At 34.5% G+C, this 20,839-nt stretch overlaps 2 protein-coding genes and 1 pseudogene across 3 annotated transcripts; 1 reads left to right on the forward strand and 2 right to left on the reverse strand.

Annotated features, from left to right (window-relative positions):
- LOC120358757 (golgin subfamily A member 6-like protein 1) lies at positions 1 to 2,026 on the reverse strand. Its single transcript, XM_039454010.1, has 4 exons — positions 1,303 to 2,026; positions 680 to 1,218; positions 477 to 629; positions 1 to 414 (listed from the first exon to the last, which is right to left on the reverse strand). Exons 1-4 carry the CDS (start codon positions 2,024 to 2,026, stop codon positions 1 to 3), a joined length of 1,830 nt encoding a protein of 609 aa, XP_039309944.1.
- A 6,718-nt stretch (positions 2,027 to 8,744) lies between these two features.
- LOC105206712 lies at positions 8,745 to 9,592 on the forward strand (annotated as a pseudogene).
- A 3,696-nt stretch (positions 9,593 to 13,288) lies between these two features.
- Positions 13,289 to 17,029, reverse strand: LOC120358894. Of its 2 annotated transcripts, XM_039454632.1 has the most exons (6): positions 16,820 to 17,029; positions 15,599 to 15,702; positions 15,375 to 15,504; positions 14,309 to 14,810; positions 14,098 to 14,211; positions 13,289 to 14,022 (listed from the first exon to the last, which is right to left on the reverse strand). In XM_039454632.1, exons 4-6 carry the CDS (start codon positions 14,509 to 14,511, stop codon positions 13,620 to 13,622), a joined length of 720 nt encoding a protein of 239 aa, XP_039310566.1. In that variant the 5' UTR covers positions 14,512 to 14,810; positions 15,375 to 15,504; positions 15,599 to 15,702; positions 16,820 to 17,029; the 3' UTR covers positions 13,289 to 13,619. The 2 variants fall into 2 exon arrangements, with proteins under 2 accessions (XP_039310566.1, XP_039310565.1); XM_039454631.1 differs by lacking the exon at positions 16,820 to 17,029 and having other exon boundaries at positions 15,375 to 15,896.
- Positions 17,030 to 20,839: the final 3,810 nt, after the last annotated feature.

Genomic DNA, 20,839 nt, shown 5'->3' on the forward strand with positions numbered 1-20,839 from the left:
CTATCGAGACCCACCCAACAGAGTCCACCTCCTTCTGAAATCATTTCTCCCTAATCTCTCACCTAATCCCCACACCTTATTTGCTGCCAACCTTCCTTTTCTACTCAATTCTTTTATATGTTCCTTATAGTTCCCTTTCCTGTTGAACGTGAAGCCTAAATACTTAAACTTATTTACCTCCTCTATTTCTTTATTTCCCCATTTCCACACTTCTTTCCTTTTCTTTCCTTTCCTGTTAAATACTAATACCTTTATTTTCTCCGCACTTAACTCTAATTTCCTATCTCTTAAGCACCTTTTAAATGTTCCCATCATGTCCTGCAAAGCTTCCCTATTATTCGCAACTAGAACTACGTCGTCTGCATACATCAGACTCCATATCCTCTCTTCACCGATTTTCACCCCTCCTACCCCCTATCCCTTAACCTATTTTCTACTTCCATCATATATAAATTAAAAAGGAGTGGACTCATTACACAGCCCTGTTTTACGCCCTTCTTTGTGTAGAAGTTCTCTGTTGTTCCATACCTCGTCCTCACTGTTATCTCCGTTACCTCGTACATCTTTTTACTCTTCTTATCATCTTCTCGTCCAAGCCATTTCTTCTCATTATTTTCCATAACATCTCCCTGTCCACATTGTCGAATGCCGCCTTCAAGTCTGCAAAAAGGGCATATACCTTTTTTCCATCTCCCCCTTCGCTTATTTCTCTTTGGGCCATGTGGCTGAGAACAAATATGTTGTCTATAGTCGATCTCCCTTTCCTAAATCCTGCCTGACCTTCTGACAACAGACTCCTCCTTTCTACTGCCTTCTCTAATCTATTCCTTATTATTTCTGCATACACCTTGTACGCCGTGCATAGTAACAAGATGCCTCTGTAGCTTTCCATTTTCTCTTGGTCCCCTTTTTTATATAAGGGTACTATAATACTCCTCCTCCATTCTTCTGGCATCTCTCCTTCTTTCCATACTTGTTGTATCAACCTTATTACTTTTTCTCTCAGGAAACTTCCTGCATACAACCACGCTTCCATTGGGATCCCATCTATCCCCGCGGCTTTCTTCTTCTTCATCCTTCCAATGGCCCTGCCTATTTCTTCTCTCTCCAAATCCTCCTCCTTTGTGCAGGAGGAGCCCTCCTCTCTGAGAGAGAAGCCCTCTTGCGGCTCCTCCCTTTCTCTCTCTCCTTCCTCTCTCCTTTCCTTTATTTCTTCTCCTTCCAAAAGTTCCAGGAAGTACCTTTTCCATTCTTCCTTGCTTCTATTATTTTCTTTCCAGACTTTTCTCCCTCTCTTCTTGCTTATATATTTCCACACGTCCGCTTCCTTTTTTAATCTCTTCAGTTCTTCTTCTTTCTCCTCTCTTTTCTCCTTTATCTTTTCCTGCAGGAATTCTTTGTACCTTACTTTTTCCAGCATATACTCCTCTCTTTCCACCTTCCCTGACTTCCATCTCTTATGCATTCTTTTTACTTCTTTTTTCTTTCTTGTACAGTTCCTGTCCCACCAGTCTCTGTATCCTACTCCTTTTTTTCGTCTCCTTACTTTTCTTTTAACCATTGCGCTGTTGACTATGTTTTTAATTTCCTGCCATCTTCCTTCCACCGTGACTTGTATCTCCTCTCCTCCCTCTCCTTCTTCCGTTGCCTTATTGAAGCTCTCGATCGCTTCTCTATCCCATACTATTATTTCCGCTTCCGTCTCTTTTTCCTCTCCCTCTTCTTCCGGATGTTCCTCTTCTTCTGCTTTACCTGTCCCTTCGAACTCCAGACACAGAGGCATGTGGTCTGCTGAGTCCACCCTTTCTCTTACCTTAAAATTAATTAACATCTTTACGCATCCTATCATTAACCATACATAATCTATCACGGTGCTACCTCTTGGTCCTATATACGTAAATTCTCTTTCCCAATCTCCCTCCGTTGCTCCGTTCAAAATACTCCACCCTTTTTCCTGTATCCATTCTATGAAATTCTCCGCTCCGTTCCCTGTCCTTACTGCATCTTCCCATTCCCTCCTCCTCATCTCCACCCCCCATCTTTCCTATCCTCAAATTTAAATCTCCTCCTAAGACTAGTTTTGGCTCTCCTACCTCCTTTAGAAATTTATCTAGACCTTTCCTTAATTTCTTCTCCTTCTTATTATAAATTGATACAATATATACCCTTTCCTTTTTCATCCTTACCTCAGAGGATTTTTTATTACTTTGTAAGTGGGAATTGTTTAGACTTTAGGGTATTAATGATAATTAAATAAATTTTTATTGTTACTTTATTATTTTCCTTATTCTTATTCTAATACCAGATAGCATAAATTTGTATACACATCTAAAATTAAGATATAAAACATCTTACAGACTACTCAAGTTATGATGTTTTAAAGATGCCTTATATTTCGATTTTAAACTTGTATTGCCTGAGATTGCCATTAAATTGTTAACTTACAATTATCACACTTCACATACTGCAGTATAACACATATGTTATAATGTTATTAATTTATTCCAGAAATACATTGACATTAAAAAAATAAATCTATTTTAGTATATATAATTGCATATTGAAAATCATATATAGGATTTATCTGAATTCTAAAAGTAGTTTGCAAAATATTGTAACGTCTCTTGTTGTCGTTTAAATTCAGCCCTCCTATACAATCCTCAAAATGGCTGACAGTCACGTGATCGAGGACCATTGACATCAAAAAAGCCGACAGCTACTGTCGCTACTGTATATACTGTGCGACAGGTGCGTTCCGTTTCTCGCATCGAGTGCATAGACAGCAGACAATAGGTTTGTTCGTGTTGCATACACTTTTTGCACTTAAATTCTAGTGAGTTTATTAGTAATATGAAAAGTGTACTGATTTATTTAGTTATTTGTACGAAACAACTCGAACGTTAAAGTGTGCACTAATTACACAAACAGAAATACCCTATGATCAGAAAGTACCGGGAATTTTTAAATAAAACAAAATAGAGTTAAATTTCAGGCAAATTTATTTTATCTCCTTCAAAATATGATCCATCTGAAGCAACACACATGTACCAACGCTTGACCCAGTCCTCCATGCATCCCTGGTAGGCCGACGAAGGGATGGCCTTTAGTTCCCTCGTCGCATTCTCTTTGATCTCCTCGATCGACTGAAATCTCTTTCCACGAAGTGGCAACTTCAACTTGGGGAACAAAAAAAAGTCGCACGGGGCCATATCAGGTGAATACGGTGCTTGCTTGATGGTATTTACTTGATGTTTGGTCAAATAATTCATTGGTGTTTTTGCAAGAAATTCAGATCCTTCGGAACGAGCCTGGCTGCCACGCGTCTCATACCCAAAACATCAATCACAATATGCTGTGCCGTTCCATATGCAATGCCAAGTTCACTAGACATCTCTCTTAAGCTGGTATGACGATTTTCAAGCACCATTTCTTTCACTTTCTTCACGTTTTCATCGGTGTTCGACGTCGATGGACGTCCGGAACAAGGGAAATCTTCCACCACTGTACGACCACTTTTAAAGTCTTTATACCACTCGTATGCTCTTGTTTTTGATAGAGCAGATTCGCAAAATGCTTTCTGCAACATTTTCAGTGCATCGGCACACGAAATTTCGTTCGCAACACAAAATTTCAAACAAACTCTTTGTTCAACAAAATTATTCATGGTAAAATGCGGGAAAATGAAAAAAGTTGACTGATGTAAACAAACGCCAGGCAGACACTAATGATCGGATGGCACTAAAACCTGACAGATGTGCGTCTTAAGGTCGTACCAACATAAGAAAAAAAAAATAAACCGGTTCCCGCATGCGCGGTACTTTTAAATAAAAAATTCCCGGTACTTTCTGATCATAGGGTAAATATAATAATAATGGATATACTTGATGATGAAATTATTTTGCCATTAGCTGCAATACCTCCATTTATATTACACGATCATGACGGTATGTAGAAATTTATAAAATTATATATATGTGTGTGTGTGTGTGTGTGTGTGTGTGTGTGTGTGTGTGTGTGTGTGTGTGTGTGTGCGTGCGTGCGTGCCTGTGTGTGTGTGTGTATGTATGTATGTATTATACTATAAAGAGTATAGCCGGATTTATATATGATATATGTGCCCCCATCCCAAAATAGATTTTTATCATACATTAATCTTTAGCCCTCAATAAAAAAACAATTTTCATCAAGTTTTAAAACCCGCTGTCCTTTGCTATTGTGATATTGACAAATAACTACACAATTATTCAATTATACACTACTCAAAAGAAAATAGGGAACACTTTCCAGACACCAAAAATTAGGCTATTTTCAAATGACTGTAACTCGGTGAAAAATCATCGTAGATAAAAAATAAAAAAAGCATTTTGAAGCTTGAAGATCCAACTTTAACGCTCTATCAGCAGATTTTCAAAATTCTTTTAACTTCCTTGTCTTATGCAGTAAAAAAGCACACCCTGTTTTGTTCCTTAAAATTTCGTATTTTTGACACTTTGCAGCTCGACCAACAAATTTTTTTCGAACAATTCAAGTAAAGCTTCATAAACTACAACATTTTGCCTACAAAATGCTTTTTTTAAAATTTCTCTACGATTTTTTTTGACCGAGTTACGCTACTTTGAAGCTAAACCTGCATTTTTTACAAATGATATCCGTACTCCGTGAAAAATCATCGTAGACAAAAAATCAAAAAACCATTTTAAAGCTCGAAGTTCCAGCTTTAACATGCTGTTAATGGTTTTCAAAAATTTTCTCAATTTCTTAGTACTATGCCCCAAAAAAGATACACTGTTTTTTCCTTAAAATAACGTATTTTTAACAGCCTGTAGCTCAATAAAAAAATTTTTCTCGACAAATCCAATGCAAGTGCCATAAAGTATGACATTTTTTCTACAAAATGCTTTTTTTAAAGTTTTCTCTACGATTTTTTTTTACCGAGTTACAAGACTTTGAAGATATACATTTTTTACAGTACATTTTTCCGAAAAATGACGTCTACCGCCGACATTAGCATTACCCAATGTGCACCACGTGGAGGTTGTCGGTCGGATTTTTGCACTTCGTGTGTGTGTGTGTGTGTGTGTGTGGTGTGTGTGTGTGTGTGTGTGTGTGTGTGTGTGTGTGTGTGTGTGATGTATGTATCACAGCAGAGATAAGGACCCCGCAGTTCGTCACTTCTGCAGTATTTAATGACTCCAAACCCTCTCTGCTGTGTGTGTATGCGCTCGCGCGCATGAGAGTTCAATAGTGTGTATTTCCTCCTCTCTGATCAATTACTGCTTGCAAGCGTTCTCGCATATTTATACATCTTGCAATACGATCTTGCGGAATATTGTGCCAAATTTCCGTTAAAATTTCTCCCAATTCTTCTAAATTTCGCGGCTGTTCCTCGCGACGCCTTAATCGTCGTTCCATTTCATCCCAAATGTGCTCGATTGAATTTAAGTCCGGGCTATTGGCGGGATGATTTAACAGTCTAATTGCGTGTCGTTGAAAAAAACGTCGCGTTATATTCGCCGTATGAGGTCGAGCGTTGTCCTGCATAAAAATAAAGTTCCGACAGTTTCGATTTAATAGCAAAACGTGTGGTCGTAGAATATCGTTGATATAACGAACACCCGTCATTGCCGGAGGTGGCAGGATCACTAGATCACTTCGTCTTGTAAGTGATATACACCCCCACACCATCACGGAACCGCCGTTGTAGGATCGTATTGGCATAACGCAACGTCGATCATAGCGTTCATTTCGTCGATGCCAAGTACGTATACGAGCATCATTGCCATAAAGGCAAAAACATGATTCGTCGGAGAAATATACATTTCTCCAATCCTGTGAACTGTAAACATATAGTCGTCTTAGTCTAAAAAAAATCTCTTTTTAGACAAAGATGACCATATGTAAACATTGCATGCTCAATACAATAAAATTTTGTTTAGTACGCCGGCGATTCTCGCAGTGTGATAAGCGACACGGAATTTTCAAAATGCCGCGTAGACATTTATCGGCCGTAGAAGTTGCACGCATAATTGCGCTTTTGCAACAAGGTTTTAGTATGCGTTATGTGGCGCAAGATATTGGTGCATCTGTGTCCGTAGTGAGTAGAGCTTGGTTACGATATCAAGACACGGGAAATTACACGAGACGTGAAGGTAGTGGTCGTTCTCGATTAACGACAAATAGACAAGATCGAGCCATTGTTCGTTATGCATTAGAAAGACGAATAATTACCGCAAGAAACATTCGTAATGACATTCATTTGCGCCATGTGTGCGAACAAACAATTCGCAACCGTTTGAGAGAAGCCGGTCTTCGTTCTCGTGTTCGTGCACAAGTACCAAGACTCACACTCGTACATCGCCAAGTACGTTATCAATTTGCGCGCGATCACATAAATTGGACCGCTAGGGATTGGAGAAATGTATATTTCTCCGACGAATCATGTTTTTGCCTTTATGGCAATGATGCTCGTATACGTACTTGGCATCGACGAAATGAACGCTATGATCGACGTTGCGTTATGCCAATACGATCCTACAACGGCGGTTCCGTGATGGTGTGGAGGTGTATATCACTTACAAGACGAAGTGATCTAGTGATCCTGCCACCTCCGGCAATGACGGGTGTTCGTTATATCAACGATATTCTACGACCACACGTTTTGCTATTAAATCGAACCTGTCGGAACTTTATTTTTATGCAGGACAACGCTCGACCTCATACGGCGAATATAACGCGACGTTTTTTTCAACGACACACAATTAGACTGTTAAATCATCCCACCAATAGCCCGGACTTAAATCCAATCGAGCACATTTGGGATGAAATGGAACGACGATTAAGGCGTCGCGAGGAACAGCCGCGAAATTTAGAAGAATTGGGAGAAATTTTAACGGAAATTTGGCACAACATTCCGCAAGATCGTATTGCAAGATGTATAAATATGCGAGAACGCTTGCAAGCAGTAATTGATCAGAGAGGAGGAAATACACACTATTGAACTCTCATGCGCGCGAGCGCATACACACACAGCAGAGAGGGTTTGGAGTCATTAAATACTGCAGAAGTGACGAACTGCGGGGTCCTTATCTCTGCTGTGATACATACATACACACACACACACACACACACACACACACACACACACACACACACACACACACACGAAGTGCAAAAATCCGACCGACAACCTCCACGTGGTGCACATTGGGTAATGCTAATGTCGGCGGTAGACGTCATTTTTCGGAAAAATGTACTGTAAAAAATGTATATCTTCAAAGTCTTGTAACTCGGTAAAAAAAAATCGTAGAGAAAACTTTAAAAAAAGCATTTTGTAGAAAAAATGTCATACTTTATGGCACTTGCATTGGATTTGTCGAGAAAAATTTTTTTATTGAGCTACAGGCTGTTAAAAATACGTTATTTTAAGGAAAAAACAGTGTATCTTTTTTGGGGCATAGTACTAAGAAATTGAGAAAATTTTTGAAAACCATTAACAGCATGTTAAAGCTGGAACTTCGAGCTTTAAAATGGTTTTTTGATTTTTTGTCTACGATGATTTTTCACGGAGTACGGATATCATTTGTAAAAAATGCAGGTTTAGCTTCAAAGTAGCGTAACTCGGTCAAAAAAAATCGTAGAGAAATTTTAAAAAAAGCATTTTGTAGGCAAAATGTTGTAGTTTATGAAGCTTTACTTGAATTGTTCGAAAAAAATTTGTTGGTCGAGCTGCAAAGTGTCAAAAATACGAAATTTTAAGGAACAAAACAGGGTGTGCTTTTTTACTGCATAAGACAAGGAAGTTAAAAGAATTTTGAAAATCTGCTGATAGAGCGTTAAAGTTGGATCTTCAAGCTTCAAAATGCTTTTTTTATTTTTTATCTACGATGATTTTTCATCGAGTTACAGTCATTTGAAAATAGCCTAATTTTTGGTGTCTGGAAAGTGTTCCCTATTTTCTTTTGAGTAGTGTATATATTTTTTTTTATACTTTTGATTCATAAAAAATTATAAAATATTAATGATATATATTTCAGTCAGTAAAATACAAATCTAGAAATTTGTAAGATAAAAATTCGAATTTGAAAAAATTCAAGAAGTTTAAAAGTGTTAATTTTCAAATGAAATTACTAACTCATATTTTTTTTTGTTACATCTTTTCAGCATTATTTACCTCAAAATTTTTCAAGTTTTTAAAAAATAAGTGTCAATGTTAAAATAATAAAAAAATTATATTTTTAATATTTTAACATTGACGTCTATTTTTAAAAAATCTGAAAAAATTTGAGGTAAATAATGTTGGAAAAATGTAACAAAAAAATATGAAGTTATAGTCATTTATTGTTAATAATTTCATTTAAAAATTGACAATTTTCAACTTCTTAAATTTTTTAAAATTTAAACTTGCTTCTTAAATATCTTTAAAAATTTCTAGATATGTATCTCGATGACAGAAACATTACTGATTTTTAACGTAAATATATTATATATATTATATATTTTCGAGTAAAATTTTCCCCTCGGAAATGTTTTGGAATGTATCTTTTCAATATATATTAATATATTATACATATTTATTGAATTGATTTTGATTAAATTACAATTTTTGTCTTTTTGTTTATATATTAGATAACGAAATACTACAAATGTTACAATTAGGATTAATAATTATACAACAAAATCAACATGTTAAAGTTAATAATTATATAGAAACTGTTGTTCAAAACTATATTGAAAAAGATTTTATAATGCATTTTCGTCTTTCACAAGAAGTTGCTTACGATCTTATCGTTCGGTTGACGATATCTCCAATTTTTACGTCTTTACAAGGTATGTATACATAATACATACTTTATAGTTGTACATGATGTACTATTTAAATAGAAGGAAAAACAGCTGTTAATAATTTACAGAATTAGAAATTTATTATACATTGCAATGTTCACTATTGATTATTTAATACAGATTGTAATTTAAATTAGTTCTTATTAATATGTTAAATTTGGTAGTTACATTTATTTAAATCTATCCAATATTGTAGAACATGCAGGATATGCACCAATTTCACCAGAAAAACACATTTTACTTGTGGTTTCTTGGTCACGAAAGCACAGGATATAGAGATGTAGCTGATCAGTTTAATATTACAATTAGTACATTGTATACACTTTTAACAAGGGTAATAAACTTTTTAATGCAATTTGCTCCACATATTATAAGATTTCCTACACTACAAGGAAAAAAAGAAACAAAGGCATATTTTCTTGGAAAAAAACAATTTCCTGGAATTATTGGTATGATCTATTTTTATTTTATGTAATTTTTTTGTGCAAACGTTACGTATATATATGCCAAATTTAAATTTAAATTTATAGATGCTGTGGATGGTACGCACATCAGAATCGATAAACCAACACAAGATAAAGATTCATATATTAATAGGAAACAATACTTTTCAATTCATATGCAAGGTGTAGTAAATCACAAACTGAAATTTTTAAACGTGTTTATTGGATATCCCGGATCTGTGCACGATGCAAGGGTCTTCCGGGAATCTCATTTATACGAATGTCTTCAGGATATTTGTTTAAGTTAGTAATACTATCAAATATGCAATTATTTCACTTATTTTAAGTACTTATATAAAAAAAATTGTTCCAAATATTTAAATAAATAAAATATTTTAAAATATTTTAGGAGGCTCTTATATAGTTGGAGACAATGCTTATCCTTGTTTGCAATATTTAATGGTTCCATACAGAAACAACGGACATTTAACACGAGCGCAGAGAAATTTTAATAGTCGATTAAGTTCATGCCGTGTAGTAGTTAAAAATGCCTTCGGCATTTTAAAACAAAGATTCAGACAACTATATCATTTCAAACTTACAAGGAAACACAGGGAAGTGTCCGCCTCAGATTAAAACGAGTTTTTAATATGTTGTAGTACAGATAAAAATAAGGGACACGTATTTTTTTATACGTGAACATACGCATCTTAAGGGGGTGAAACACCCCTTTGAAGAAAATCGGTTTTTTTCTTTCGAAGCGTATGCCGTCGAAACTATAAGAGATAGAAAAAAATGTTTTAAATAAAAGTTGAATGGCTCGAAGAGTAATTTATAACAGCAAAAAATGTTTTTAAAAATTTTTTTTAATACTTTCCCCCACCACTTACCTATTTTTTTTCAAAATTTTTATTTTTTTTATAAGCAAAATAAAGCTTATTTTATTACGAATTCAACTGTATATGATAAAGTTACGATATAACATTCCCATTTTCCAAAAATAATAAAAAACCTCTCTATACGCACGGTACGCGCACCCGTCCGCGCGTTCGTGCGCTACAGAAGTGACTCCTCCGATTTTGACGTGCCTTTAATATGTTGTACAGATTAAAATAAGGGGCACGTATTTTTTATACGTGTCCTAATACACTTTTAAGGGTGAAACACCCCTTTGAAGAAAATCGGGTTTTTTCTTTCGAAGCATGTATCGTCGAAACTATAAGAGATAAAGAAAAATGTTCTCAATGAAAGTTGAATGCATGTTTTTCTCGCATAAGATGACAAAAACATTTCGAGGACAGTCTGTGTCTAACATGAAAACGCAGACATTGAGAAAAACATTTACTACAAAATAAAACGACACTACACTAAAGAATAACAACAATTACGGTGTTGTAAGACATTAATTTCTTGTTTAGAAAATAATATGTAATTAATATAAGTTAAACATTTATTTACTGGTCTACATGATTCGACTAGAACATTTGTTCTCTTCAACATTTTATAAATAAGAAGACTTGGATTACAAAAAATTTTTACTCACACATTCCATACCTTCACTATCTAACGCCAGCTCATCAACTAACAAGAGAACTAACATATAACTAATTAAAAAATTAGTTAGAAATTTCATCTTTTATACTGCATTTATACAATTCAATTAAAGTGTTTATTAAATTCCATTAGTGTAGAAATATGCATAACCACGCAACTGGTGCGTGCACTTTGGATCATTTCCTATCTTGAAATAGAATGTTTACGTCTCGGTAGTATTGACATGTATAGATTCAAGAGTTACGTATGTAAGGAAATGACCCAAAGTGCACGCGCCAGTAGCGTGGTTATGCATATTTCTACACTAATCGAATTTAATAAACATTTTAATTGAATTGTATAAATGCAGTATAAAAGATGAAATTTTTAACTAATTTTTTAATTAGTTTTATGTTAGTTCTCTTGTTGTTAGTTGATGAGCTGGCGTTAGATAGTAAAGGTATGGAATGTGTAAGTAATAATTTTTTGTGATCTAAGTCTCCTTATTTATAAAATGTTGCAAAGAACAAATGTTCTAGTCGAATCATGTAGACCAGTAAATAAATGTTTAACTTATATTAATTACATATTATTTTTTAAACAAGAAATTAATGTCTTACAACACCGTAATTGTTATTGTTCTTTAGTGTAGTGTCGTTTTATTTTGTAGTAAATGTTTTTCTCAATATCTGCGTTTTCATGTTAGACACAGACTGTCCTCGAAATGTTTTTGTCATCTTATGCGAAAAAAACATGCATTCAACTTTCATTGAGAACATTTTTCTTTATCTCTTATAGTTTCGACGATACACGCTTCGAAAGAAAAAACCCGATTTTCTTCAAAGGGGTGTTTCACCCTTAAAAGTGTATTAGGACACGTGTAAAAAATACGTGTCCCTTATTTTAATCTGTACAACATATTAAAGGCACGTCGAAATCGGAGGGAGTCACTTCCATAGCGCACGAATGCGCGGACGGGTGCGCGTACCGTGCGTATAGAGAGGTTTTTAATTATTTTTGGAAAATGGGAATGTTGTATCGTAACTTTATCATATTGAATTCGTAATAAAATAAGCTTTATTATGCTTATAAAAAAAATAAAAATTTTGAAAAGAATAGGTAAGTGGTGAGAGAAAGTATTAAAAAAATTAAAAAAAAATTTTTCGCTGTTATAAATTACTCTTCGAGCCATTCAACTTTCATTTAAAACATTTTTTTCTATCTCTTATAATTTCGACGGTATACGCTTTGAAAGAAAAAAACCGATTTTCTTCAAGGGGGTGTTTCACCCCCTTAAGGTGCATATGGGCACGTATAAAAAAATACGTGTCTCTTATTTGTCTGTACTACAACATATTAAAAACTCGTTTTAATCTGAGGTGGACACTTCCCTGTGTTTCCTTGTTAGAAATATTGTGCGTATGGTGCAAATAATACACGCTTGTTGTGTCTTACATAATTTAGCAAGCGCAGACGATCTAGAATTCTTTGAACCTCCGATAATTATCTCCTCTTGAAGATAATTATCCAGATCCAGAAGCCGAGATTATTAGAAATAATAATGATGAGATCATACCTGGGAATGAACATGGCCGCATTTTACGAGATGAGTTGTGTCGTCAATTCATTGTCCAAGACGTATAAGTATTTACGGTTAATTCGCAAACAGAAAAGTTATTATAATTATATTATATTTTATTTTTGCATATCTTTATATTTAATATTATACATATACAGGATGATTCAGAACGACTCATGTGTCCCTGTAAAGACGTATTTTTGAATAAATTCTGAGACGATTTTTCCTGTACGAAAATTTTGTCCGACGCTTACTTTTTAAATAATAAGAGGATAAAGTTAGCGAATCACGGGCCGTGTACACATGGTAGACAAAAGCGCCGCAACTCATCGTCCGCGGGCGCTTACCCCATTAATCAAAGCGCTGAAAAGTACACAAGTACTAGTGTATTATACAATAAACACATCTAAAAATTTCTCAGTTTGTAATTCACTATCCCTTGCATATGAATTAAAAAGTATGTTTCCTATTAATATTTGAATTTTTATCTTGTGTTGATTTATCGATTCGGAAGTGCGTATTAGCCACGGCACCTACAAATTTAAATTTACATTTCGCATACATATGTAATTTTTCTTATAAAAAAGAACAAATCTCTTGAAAAAATTTTAATTGCATTTTAACTAAAAGTTATGTTTTAACTTAATTTTAATAGGAACTTTATAGGAACATTATCACTTGTGTTATATATATTATTTTTCATAATAAAAACTAAATATTTTACTTTAGTATCAAACATAAACTTTTTAAACAAAGCAATACTAAAATATTTTTGGTAGTATTAAAAATAAAATATTTAATATTTACTAAAAATTCTTTAAAATGTTATAAATATCTTTTAGAGATTAAAATTTGTTATTAAAATTCAATATAATTAAACATATTCCTTAAATAATATTGACTGCTTTCAGCAGAAAAAGCAGCTTTGCAACTGTTATAAAATTATTTAATACTATTAGTTTTTGCCCTTGGTTTCTGCCGGATCTAAGTGCGCAAATCAATCAGATTAAAGAATTTTCAACAGTTACAAAGCAGCTTTTTCTGCTAAACGCAGCCATAAACTCAGACTTTATATTAAACTGTATCAAATGTGACAAATAATGTACTTAATAAAATATACAAAAAACCAAAAAAATATAGAAATATGGGCATTTTAACTTCTTTCAAAGTGTTATGGATACGTTAATGGATAAACATTATTGTACATATACTACTAATAAAAATTAAACAGTTGTTCTGAACGGAAATGTAACAATTTGTTCAATATTTTTTGCAATTTCTTTAAGAACTTTAATATTTTCATCTTTTTTAGCATTTGATATGGCCCATTGTATTTTTGCGGAGTTAACAAAATCTTCTTGAGTTTTTGCAATATTTTTAAATTCTTGTAGAATCTGTATTTGTATATTTTTATTACGTTGTTTTTCATTACTCCTTTCAGAAATATATGTATCTAAAACTGCTTGACATTTATTTATATATAAACTGGTAGTATTTTGTCGTGATCTAGTTTGATGTGTTTGTAATTCTTCTGTTCGTACAGTTTGTACATTTTCAGCAGACTCAAGATTATTTGATACACCGGGATTATTTTCATAGTCTTCATTATCAGTTGCGTTGTTCATTCTATATAAAAAAATGACAATATCATATATTGTAGCTATATTTTTGCATAGTTTGTATAAGCTATATTGTACTTACGCGGTATTATTTTCCTTATTGGAATGCAATTGTTCTTTAAGTATTAAACCATTTCTTCCTGATATGGCAAGTGGCTGAATACTGTGTTTTTCTCCTAATAAATCTGTTAACTCCCTGTAATTAAAAAGAATATTAGTATTATTTGTAACATTATACATTTACTTTCTTATAATGTATAAAATATTATGTACTTTTAACTATAAGTACTTACGCTTTATATTGACAAGTTTTTCGTGCTCTGCCTGTCATTTTATTATTGCTTATCATATTTTTGTAGGAACGTTCAAACGATTTTATTTTATTTTCCACTTGTAACGAAGTAACAAGGTAATCATTAAGATTCATTTTTTGTGCAATATGTTTCCATAATATTTTATAAGTTTTTATTTTCCTTGTAGATACAAGATCTTTCATGTCCTTGTAAATGTTTAACAACAATTTTGTTGATGCATCATTCCAAAAGAATGATGAAGTTGTAGCAGTTCCATTTAAATCATTTTGATCAATTTCATCATTTTGCTTAATTTCATCATCTTCATCATTTTGATGATTTTCGTGAACATATTCATTATTTTGATTTTGTTGTTTATTGTTATATGTTTCTTTTCTTGTCTTAGGAAAGTCTATGCAAATTTGAGTTCCATCAAAAATAAAAGTTATAGTATCAGAAGAAAAATTTATTTCCTTCTTTAGAAATTTCAACTATCTTCCATCTAGACAAAAAATGTTAGAAAATAAATAGGTCCATTTTAAAATCTCGCTTATAAAAATGTCAACACGCTTTTTTGTCATTCTAATCTTTTTCTATTGAACGACAAAGATAATAAAAAAATGAGCTAACATCTTTATAAACGCGTCTAAAATAAGACAATTTAAAGCTATTTTCAAAATGTTTTATTTAATTAGATTATTCAAAATAATGTGTTAATTTTTTGTTAATTTTTAAAGATATAAAAACAGAAAATTGAATTAAACATTCTGTTATTATGATTATTATATATACAGCCATTGACAAAATTATTAGGCACCCTTGCTTTTTCTAAATTTCTTATAACTGTATGTGTGTAAGCTAAAAAAATAAGTCATAAAAAATAATGGTGGACCAAGCAAATATTAGTTTATGTGATTACTTAAGAAATAAATGATAACATTTATAAAGATAGTGTTATGTATTTTTTTATAAATTGAAGACATTGTTAAATAAATAGGGTGCCTAATAATTTTGTCAATGGCTGTATAATAAAGTTATATAAACAATTTAAAAATACTTATAATACCTTCAATTATGCAATTCACACATCCATTTGAATCTATTTTTCTAATGTTTCCTAAAGAATCTAGCTGTAAAAAGCCACGTAATACTGATGTACTCATTGTTTTTCGATTTGTCCCTACAAATATGTAATTCTGAAAACAAGTTATAAAAAATTATGTATAAAAGATTATATATAATTTTATTTACGTATGAAACAGGTTATTAAGTTATTAGGTTATGTATTACTTTTTTATTTATATTTTCCCTCCTTACTAGTCTTCAGCCATCTTTGCACGTTTTACTCTTCCTCAAGACCAAGTACAAAAATTATTGCCAGAATTGTAACTGCACTGGTAAAACGAACAGCGGTTATGACATCATGTCCGGCAACAGAAACAAGTTAGTGTACACTTAGTGTAAAAGTACAAAAAGTGCATGCAACACGAACAAACCTAATGCGCTACGCGCATGAATAGCGTTTCGTTGGGAGGGTCCCAGATGCGCACAGACCCAATTGGACACCACCAATTATAGCGGCCGATACCTTTTTTTTTTGTTTGTTCACGAAGAGGAAATGCGTTACCGCATACCCCAGGCCTCGGGGGAAGCCTGGTGGCTATGTGGGGCTCTCCCCCGCCGGCAACGTGCCGGCGAGGGCCTACCCACTAAAACCTCTCCGGGTGTCCTGCCCTGGTCCATGACTGGGGGGCTCCGGGAACGCGTGCAGCATGTTTCCAGAACCCCCCGGACCCAGTCGGCCAGTTGGCGGCCGACTCATCTCGCCAGGGGCGCCTTAGCGATATGCGCCCCTGGGATTAAGGGCTTAGCCTGCACTAGGTCGGGGGAGAGGGACACCGTCCCTCTCCCGCCTCTTCCCCTGTTGTTGTTGGGGGTACAGGCCCGGGGGTCCGGCCCCCACCGGAAGGTTCCCGGGCCTCTTCACGCCGCGATGACGGCGGCGCGGCCTTACTTTCTGCCCTGAGGGGGAGAGAGAAGACCCTTCCCTCTCCCCCCACCCCGGCAAGGCAGCGGGGGGAGCGGCTCCGCGTTATGCCGCAGGGTCGCTCCCCTCGGACCATCAGGTCGGATCTGCTTCGCCGGGCTCACCGGTGTGAGGAGCCCTCCTCCCACGACTGCGTTAGCGGCCGATGCCTAGAGTATTTCCGTTGGTTGGGTTAGATTAGATTACGTGATTGGTGGTGTCCGATCAGGTCTGTGCGCATCTGGGACCCTCCCGTTTCGTTCCGTTAATGTGCAGTATGCGTGTTTAGAAACGGAACGGTTAAATGCGTTTGATGCAGTTTGGTGATACGCGGCAAAATAATGAATAACAAAACGTGGAGTATAATAATTTCAATCGTTTTAAATACTGATGAAGAGATTGAAAGCATTAATAGCAGTGATGATTCTGATAGTGATAATAAAAATGAAGAGTTCTCTATAAACAAAGAATTATAAATATTGTACCTCATTTTAATGCTTGATACTATAGTGTTACTACCTCGTCATTCATCAGCACAGGAAATTCTATGAGATTTTTCATTTTTTTATTAACTGGATAACTTTTCATAATGTAGTTAAATATTGTGCACTATTATTGTCTACGATAGTGTATGTACACCCATGGAATTTGATTCTGTCCATGGGGAAATTTTCTAAACTGAAAAGTCGTTATCTTTCTACATACTTATAGTTCATGATTAACGTAACGACCTATAAAGCTCGTCGTTTCATTAATCATGAACTGCGAGTATATAGAAAGCGGTGACTTCTTAGTTTGGAAAATTTTCCCATGGACAGAATCAAAGTCCTTGGGTGTACAGTCGTGTTCATTATAGTTGCGACACTTTTTCTTAGATGTGTTCCTAAACGCGCAACTATAACGAGAGCTGAGAACATGATTGGTTCTTACTTATGGATCCAACCAATTACGTTTGCCGCTCGATGAGCAAGGCTACATTCCAAAAACCATCAAAGAAAAAGTGTCGCAACTATAATGAACATGACTGTACACCCAAGGACTTTGATTCTGTCCATGGGGAAATTTTCTCTACTGAGAAGTCACTATCTTTCTACATACTTACAGTTCATGATTAACGTAATGACCAATAAGCTCTATTCGTTTCATTAATCATGAACTGTGAGTATGTAGAAAGTGGTGACTTCTCAGTTTGAAAAATTTCCCCATGGACAGAATCAAAGTCCTTGGGTGTACATACATACAGTTTGAGGCTTTGTTTACACCGAATACTTGATACGCGTAATATTTAGTAACTTTCTATTCAATTATCTTAATTTTGGTAATAAATTTAATGAATAGTATATTAAGCTGGTACAATATGAATCAAGATAATTAATTAAATATAGATATCACGTATACATTTACACGTATTGTCAAAATTAAGACAATTTAATAGAAAGTTACTTGTTAGTATGCGTGTCAAGTGTTTGGTGTAAACTAGGTCTGTAGCAGAATATTGAAACTATATACTACCAGCGCATGTTTTAATTGGCTCTCTGCTTTCTGGGGGTTGATCATGAAACTTTTTCCCTAAGGTGGAAACGTGAAAAGTGAAAAATTTCTCCATTAGCTTCAATAGTAAAGATTTTCACTTTTTACGTTTTCGCCCTAGAGAGAAAGTTTCATGATCGACCCCCTGCTGTCTGCTTTTCCTCCAAAGTGTGAATCCCTCCTAAGTATACGGAGATCGGAGGTCAAAGTGCCTCTTGTTCCGCAAGGCTGCCAACTATGAAAAAATGAAATATTTATTATTGGAAAGTTGCTGAACCTGGATGGTTGCATCTTTGTCACACGTACAAGTGCATGCATCACATTCTTTTCTATTGTGATGTCAGTTGACGTTAGCCCCATTGCTCTAATTTCATATGTTTTGAGGTTATTTTTTAAAAAGATAATGTAAAGATAAAGTAAAAATATGGTACGGTACGTAATGAAATCGTGCATAAACTACAGCGAAAAGTGCTTGCCGGAGCAAGCAAGCTTTTACCGATTTCCGGAAAATGCAGTAATGCGTGAAGGCTGAATTCGGAGAATCGGAGTTTCATATTCCAAAAAATATTAAGAGTGGTAAGTCTTATTAAAAAATTATTAGCCAATCTTTCGTAACGATGTTATTGAGAACTTTTGTACGGCTTGTCTTGTCTTTCTTTTTCTAATTATAATAACTATATATTTATTTTAGCTGGCATATTCGTAATCGAATTCTGAGACGATTTTTCCTTTTGCAAAAATTTGTCCGGAGCTTAGTTTTCAAGTTACAATAAGAATTAGTTAGCGTATGACGGGTCAGGTACAAGTGATAGACAGGGGCGGCGCGACTCACTGTTACACGCGGGTGTTTCCGTGGGGCACCTCCTGTGCTCAAATGACTGACAAAAGTACATGGACAGCACGTTTCTATTTAAACTTTCTTTCTCTCTTTCTCTCTCTCTCTCTCTGTCACTTTAATTATGCTACATTTAACTTGTCAAATTTCGATCTGTTATCCGGCGTCAAATATCGGGATGACCGTAAAATCTTCAAGTAAGTTTACATTATTATAATAAATGTACGCCGAGAATAATAAAATTTAATGCAAATTAGATTACTTAAATGTGCACTTGCAAGTTAAAAGTAGCACTTTTAAAACGCACAAAAAGGAAAGGAGAAAGAGAGAGAGAGAGAGAGAGAGAGAGAGAGAAAGATTGAGATGGGGGAGAAGGGGGCTTTAAATAAGTTTAAGCACGTTCACTCACGCACACGGCAATCAGCTTATTGTTTCCACGATGCGACAGTTCAATTTAAATTTGTTCTTTATCCATATCTATTCCTCGAAGTTGTTTCATATTATTCCACATTTACACTATTTACTCTGCACTTGATCAATAAACGCGGAACTACGCGACGAACCGATCGATCAACTTTATTAATTACTACTCTAATCACTACAATCATTCGATGCGTTAAAATTACTCGAAGAAACACGTGTTTACGTTACGTTCACACAACACGTGTTCACTGGACGATGTGAAGCAGTCGACTGGATGTTATTGGTTATGTCGTTATAAGAGTGCCGAACGATTGGTTAAAGCCATAAGTCAAAACGCGGCAATTTAAAATAAAAATATTGGTTAATACAATTTACATCAATACAATTTATTAGAAAAATGTTGCAAATGCACGTTTATCAATATTTGTTAAAAATTGTATGATAGTGACTTTATCAAGATAATTATTATTCATTCTAAATATTCAAAAAATAATTTTATCAAAATCAATTTTTTTTAAACATTTTTTTTATTTCTTATTTTTGAATATTTGCAAAAACTGTGAAAATATTCCTCGAAATAAAATATTTGGTTGCCCTGAAAAGGGCAGATTATCCGTTGCTGCAAGGAGATTTCAAGAATTATATCCTTGAAGTTTTTTTTATAATAAATATTCTAAATAATTATCTTGATAAAGTCATTTACAATTTTCAAAAAGTAATAATAAACATGCATTTGCCACATTTTTCTAATAAATTGTATCGATGTAAATCGTATTAATCAATATTTTCATTTTGAATTACCGCGTTTTCACTTATGGCTTTAACCAATCGTTCGACACTCTTATAACGACATAACCAATAACATTCAGTCGACTGCTTCATATCGTCGAGTGAACACGCGTTGTGTGATCGTAACGTAAATATGTGTTTCTTCGAGTAATTTTAACGCATCCAATGTTTACAGTAGTGATTAATAGTAATTAATAAAGTCGATCGATCGGTTCGTCGCGTAGTTCCGCGTTTATCAATCAAATGCAGAGTAAATAGTGTAAATGTGGTGAACTATGAAACAACTTCGAGGGATAGATCTGGATAAAGGACAAATTTAAATTGAACTGTCGCATCGTGGAAACAATAAGCTGATCGCCGTGTGCGTAAGTAAACGTGCTTAAACTTGTTCAAAGCCCCCTCCATCTCTCTCTCTCTCTTCTTTCTATCCCTTTTTGTGCGTTTTAAAAGTGCTACTTTTAACTTGCAAGTACACATTTAAGTAATCTAATTTGCATGAATTTTTATTATTCGCGGGCTTACATTTATTATAATAATGTAAACTTACTTGAAGATTTCACGGTTATCCCGATATTTGACGGCCGGATGACAGATCGAAATTTGACAAGTTAAATGTAGCATAATTAAAGTGACAAAGAGAGAGAGAGAGAGAAAGTTTAAATAGGAATGTGCTGTCCATGTACCTTTGTCAGTCATTTGAGCGCAGGAGGTGCCCCACGGAAACACTCACGTGTAACAGTGAGTCGCGCCGCCCCTGTCTACCACTTGTACCTGACCCGTCATACGCTAACTAATTCTTATTGTAACTTGAAAACTAGGCTCCGGACAAATTTTTGCAAAAGGAAAAATCGTCTCAGAATTCGATTACGAATATGCCAGCTAAAATAAATATATAGTTATTATAATTAAAGAAAGAAAGACAAGACAA

This window comes from Solenopsis invicta, chromosome 10 (assembly GCF_016802725.1).
Source record: "Solenopsis invicta isolate M01_SB chromosome 10, UNIL_Sinv_3.0, whole genome shotgun sequence".
Classification (NCBI taxonomy): Eukaryota; Metazoa; Arthropoda; class Insecta; order Hymenoptera; family Formicidae; genus Solenopsis; species Solenopsis invicta.

Excerpts from the sequence above, each read along its gene's own strand:
- LOC120358757 (XM_039454010.1), bottom strand. The coding sequence starts at position 2,026 with ATGAGGAGGAGGGAATGGGAAGATGCAGTAAGGACAGGGAACGGAGCG. Across the intron at positions 1,219-1,302 it reads GGACGTGTGGAAATATATAA|GAGAAGAAATAAAGGAAAGG; the intron begins GCAAGAAGAGAG and ends AACTTTTGGAAG. Across the intron at positions 415-476 it reads AGGGCGTAAAACAGGGCTGT|GGGGTAGGAGGGGTGAAAAT; the intron begins GTAATGAGTCCA and ends GTTAAGGGATAG.
- LOC120358894 (XM_039454632.1), bottom strand. The coding sequence starts at position 14,511 with ATGAAAGATCTTGTATCTACAAGGAAAATAAAAACTTATAAAATATTA. Across the intron at positions 14,212-14,308 it reads AAAACTTGTCAATATAAAGC|GGAGTTAACAGATTTATTAG; the intron begins GTAAGTACTTAT and ends TTTTAATTACAG. Across the intron at positions 14,023-14,097 it reads AATAAGGAAAATAATACCGC|AATGAACAACGCAACTGATA; the intron begins GTAAGTACAATA and ends TTTTTTATATAG.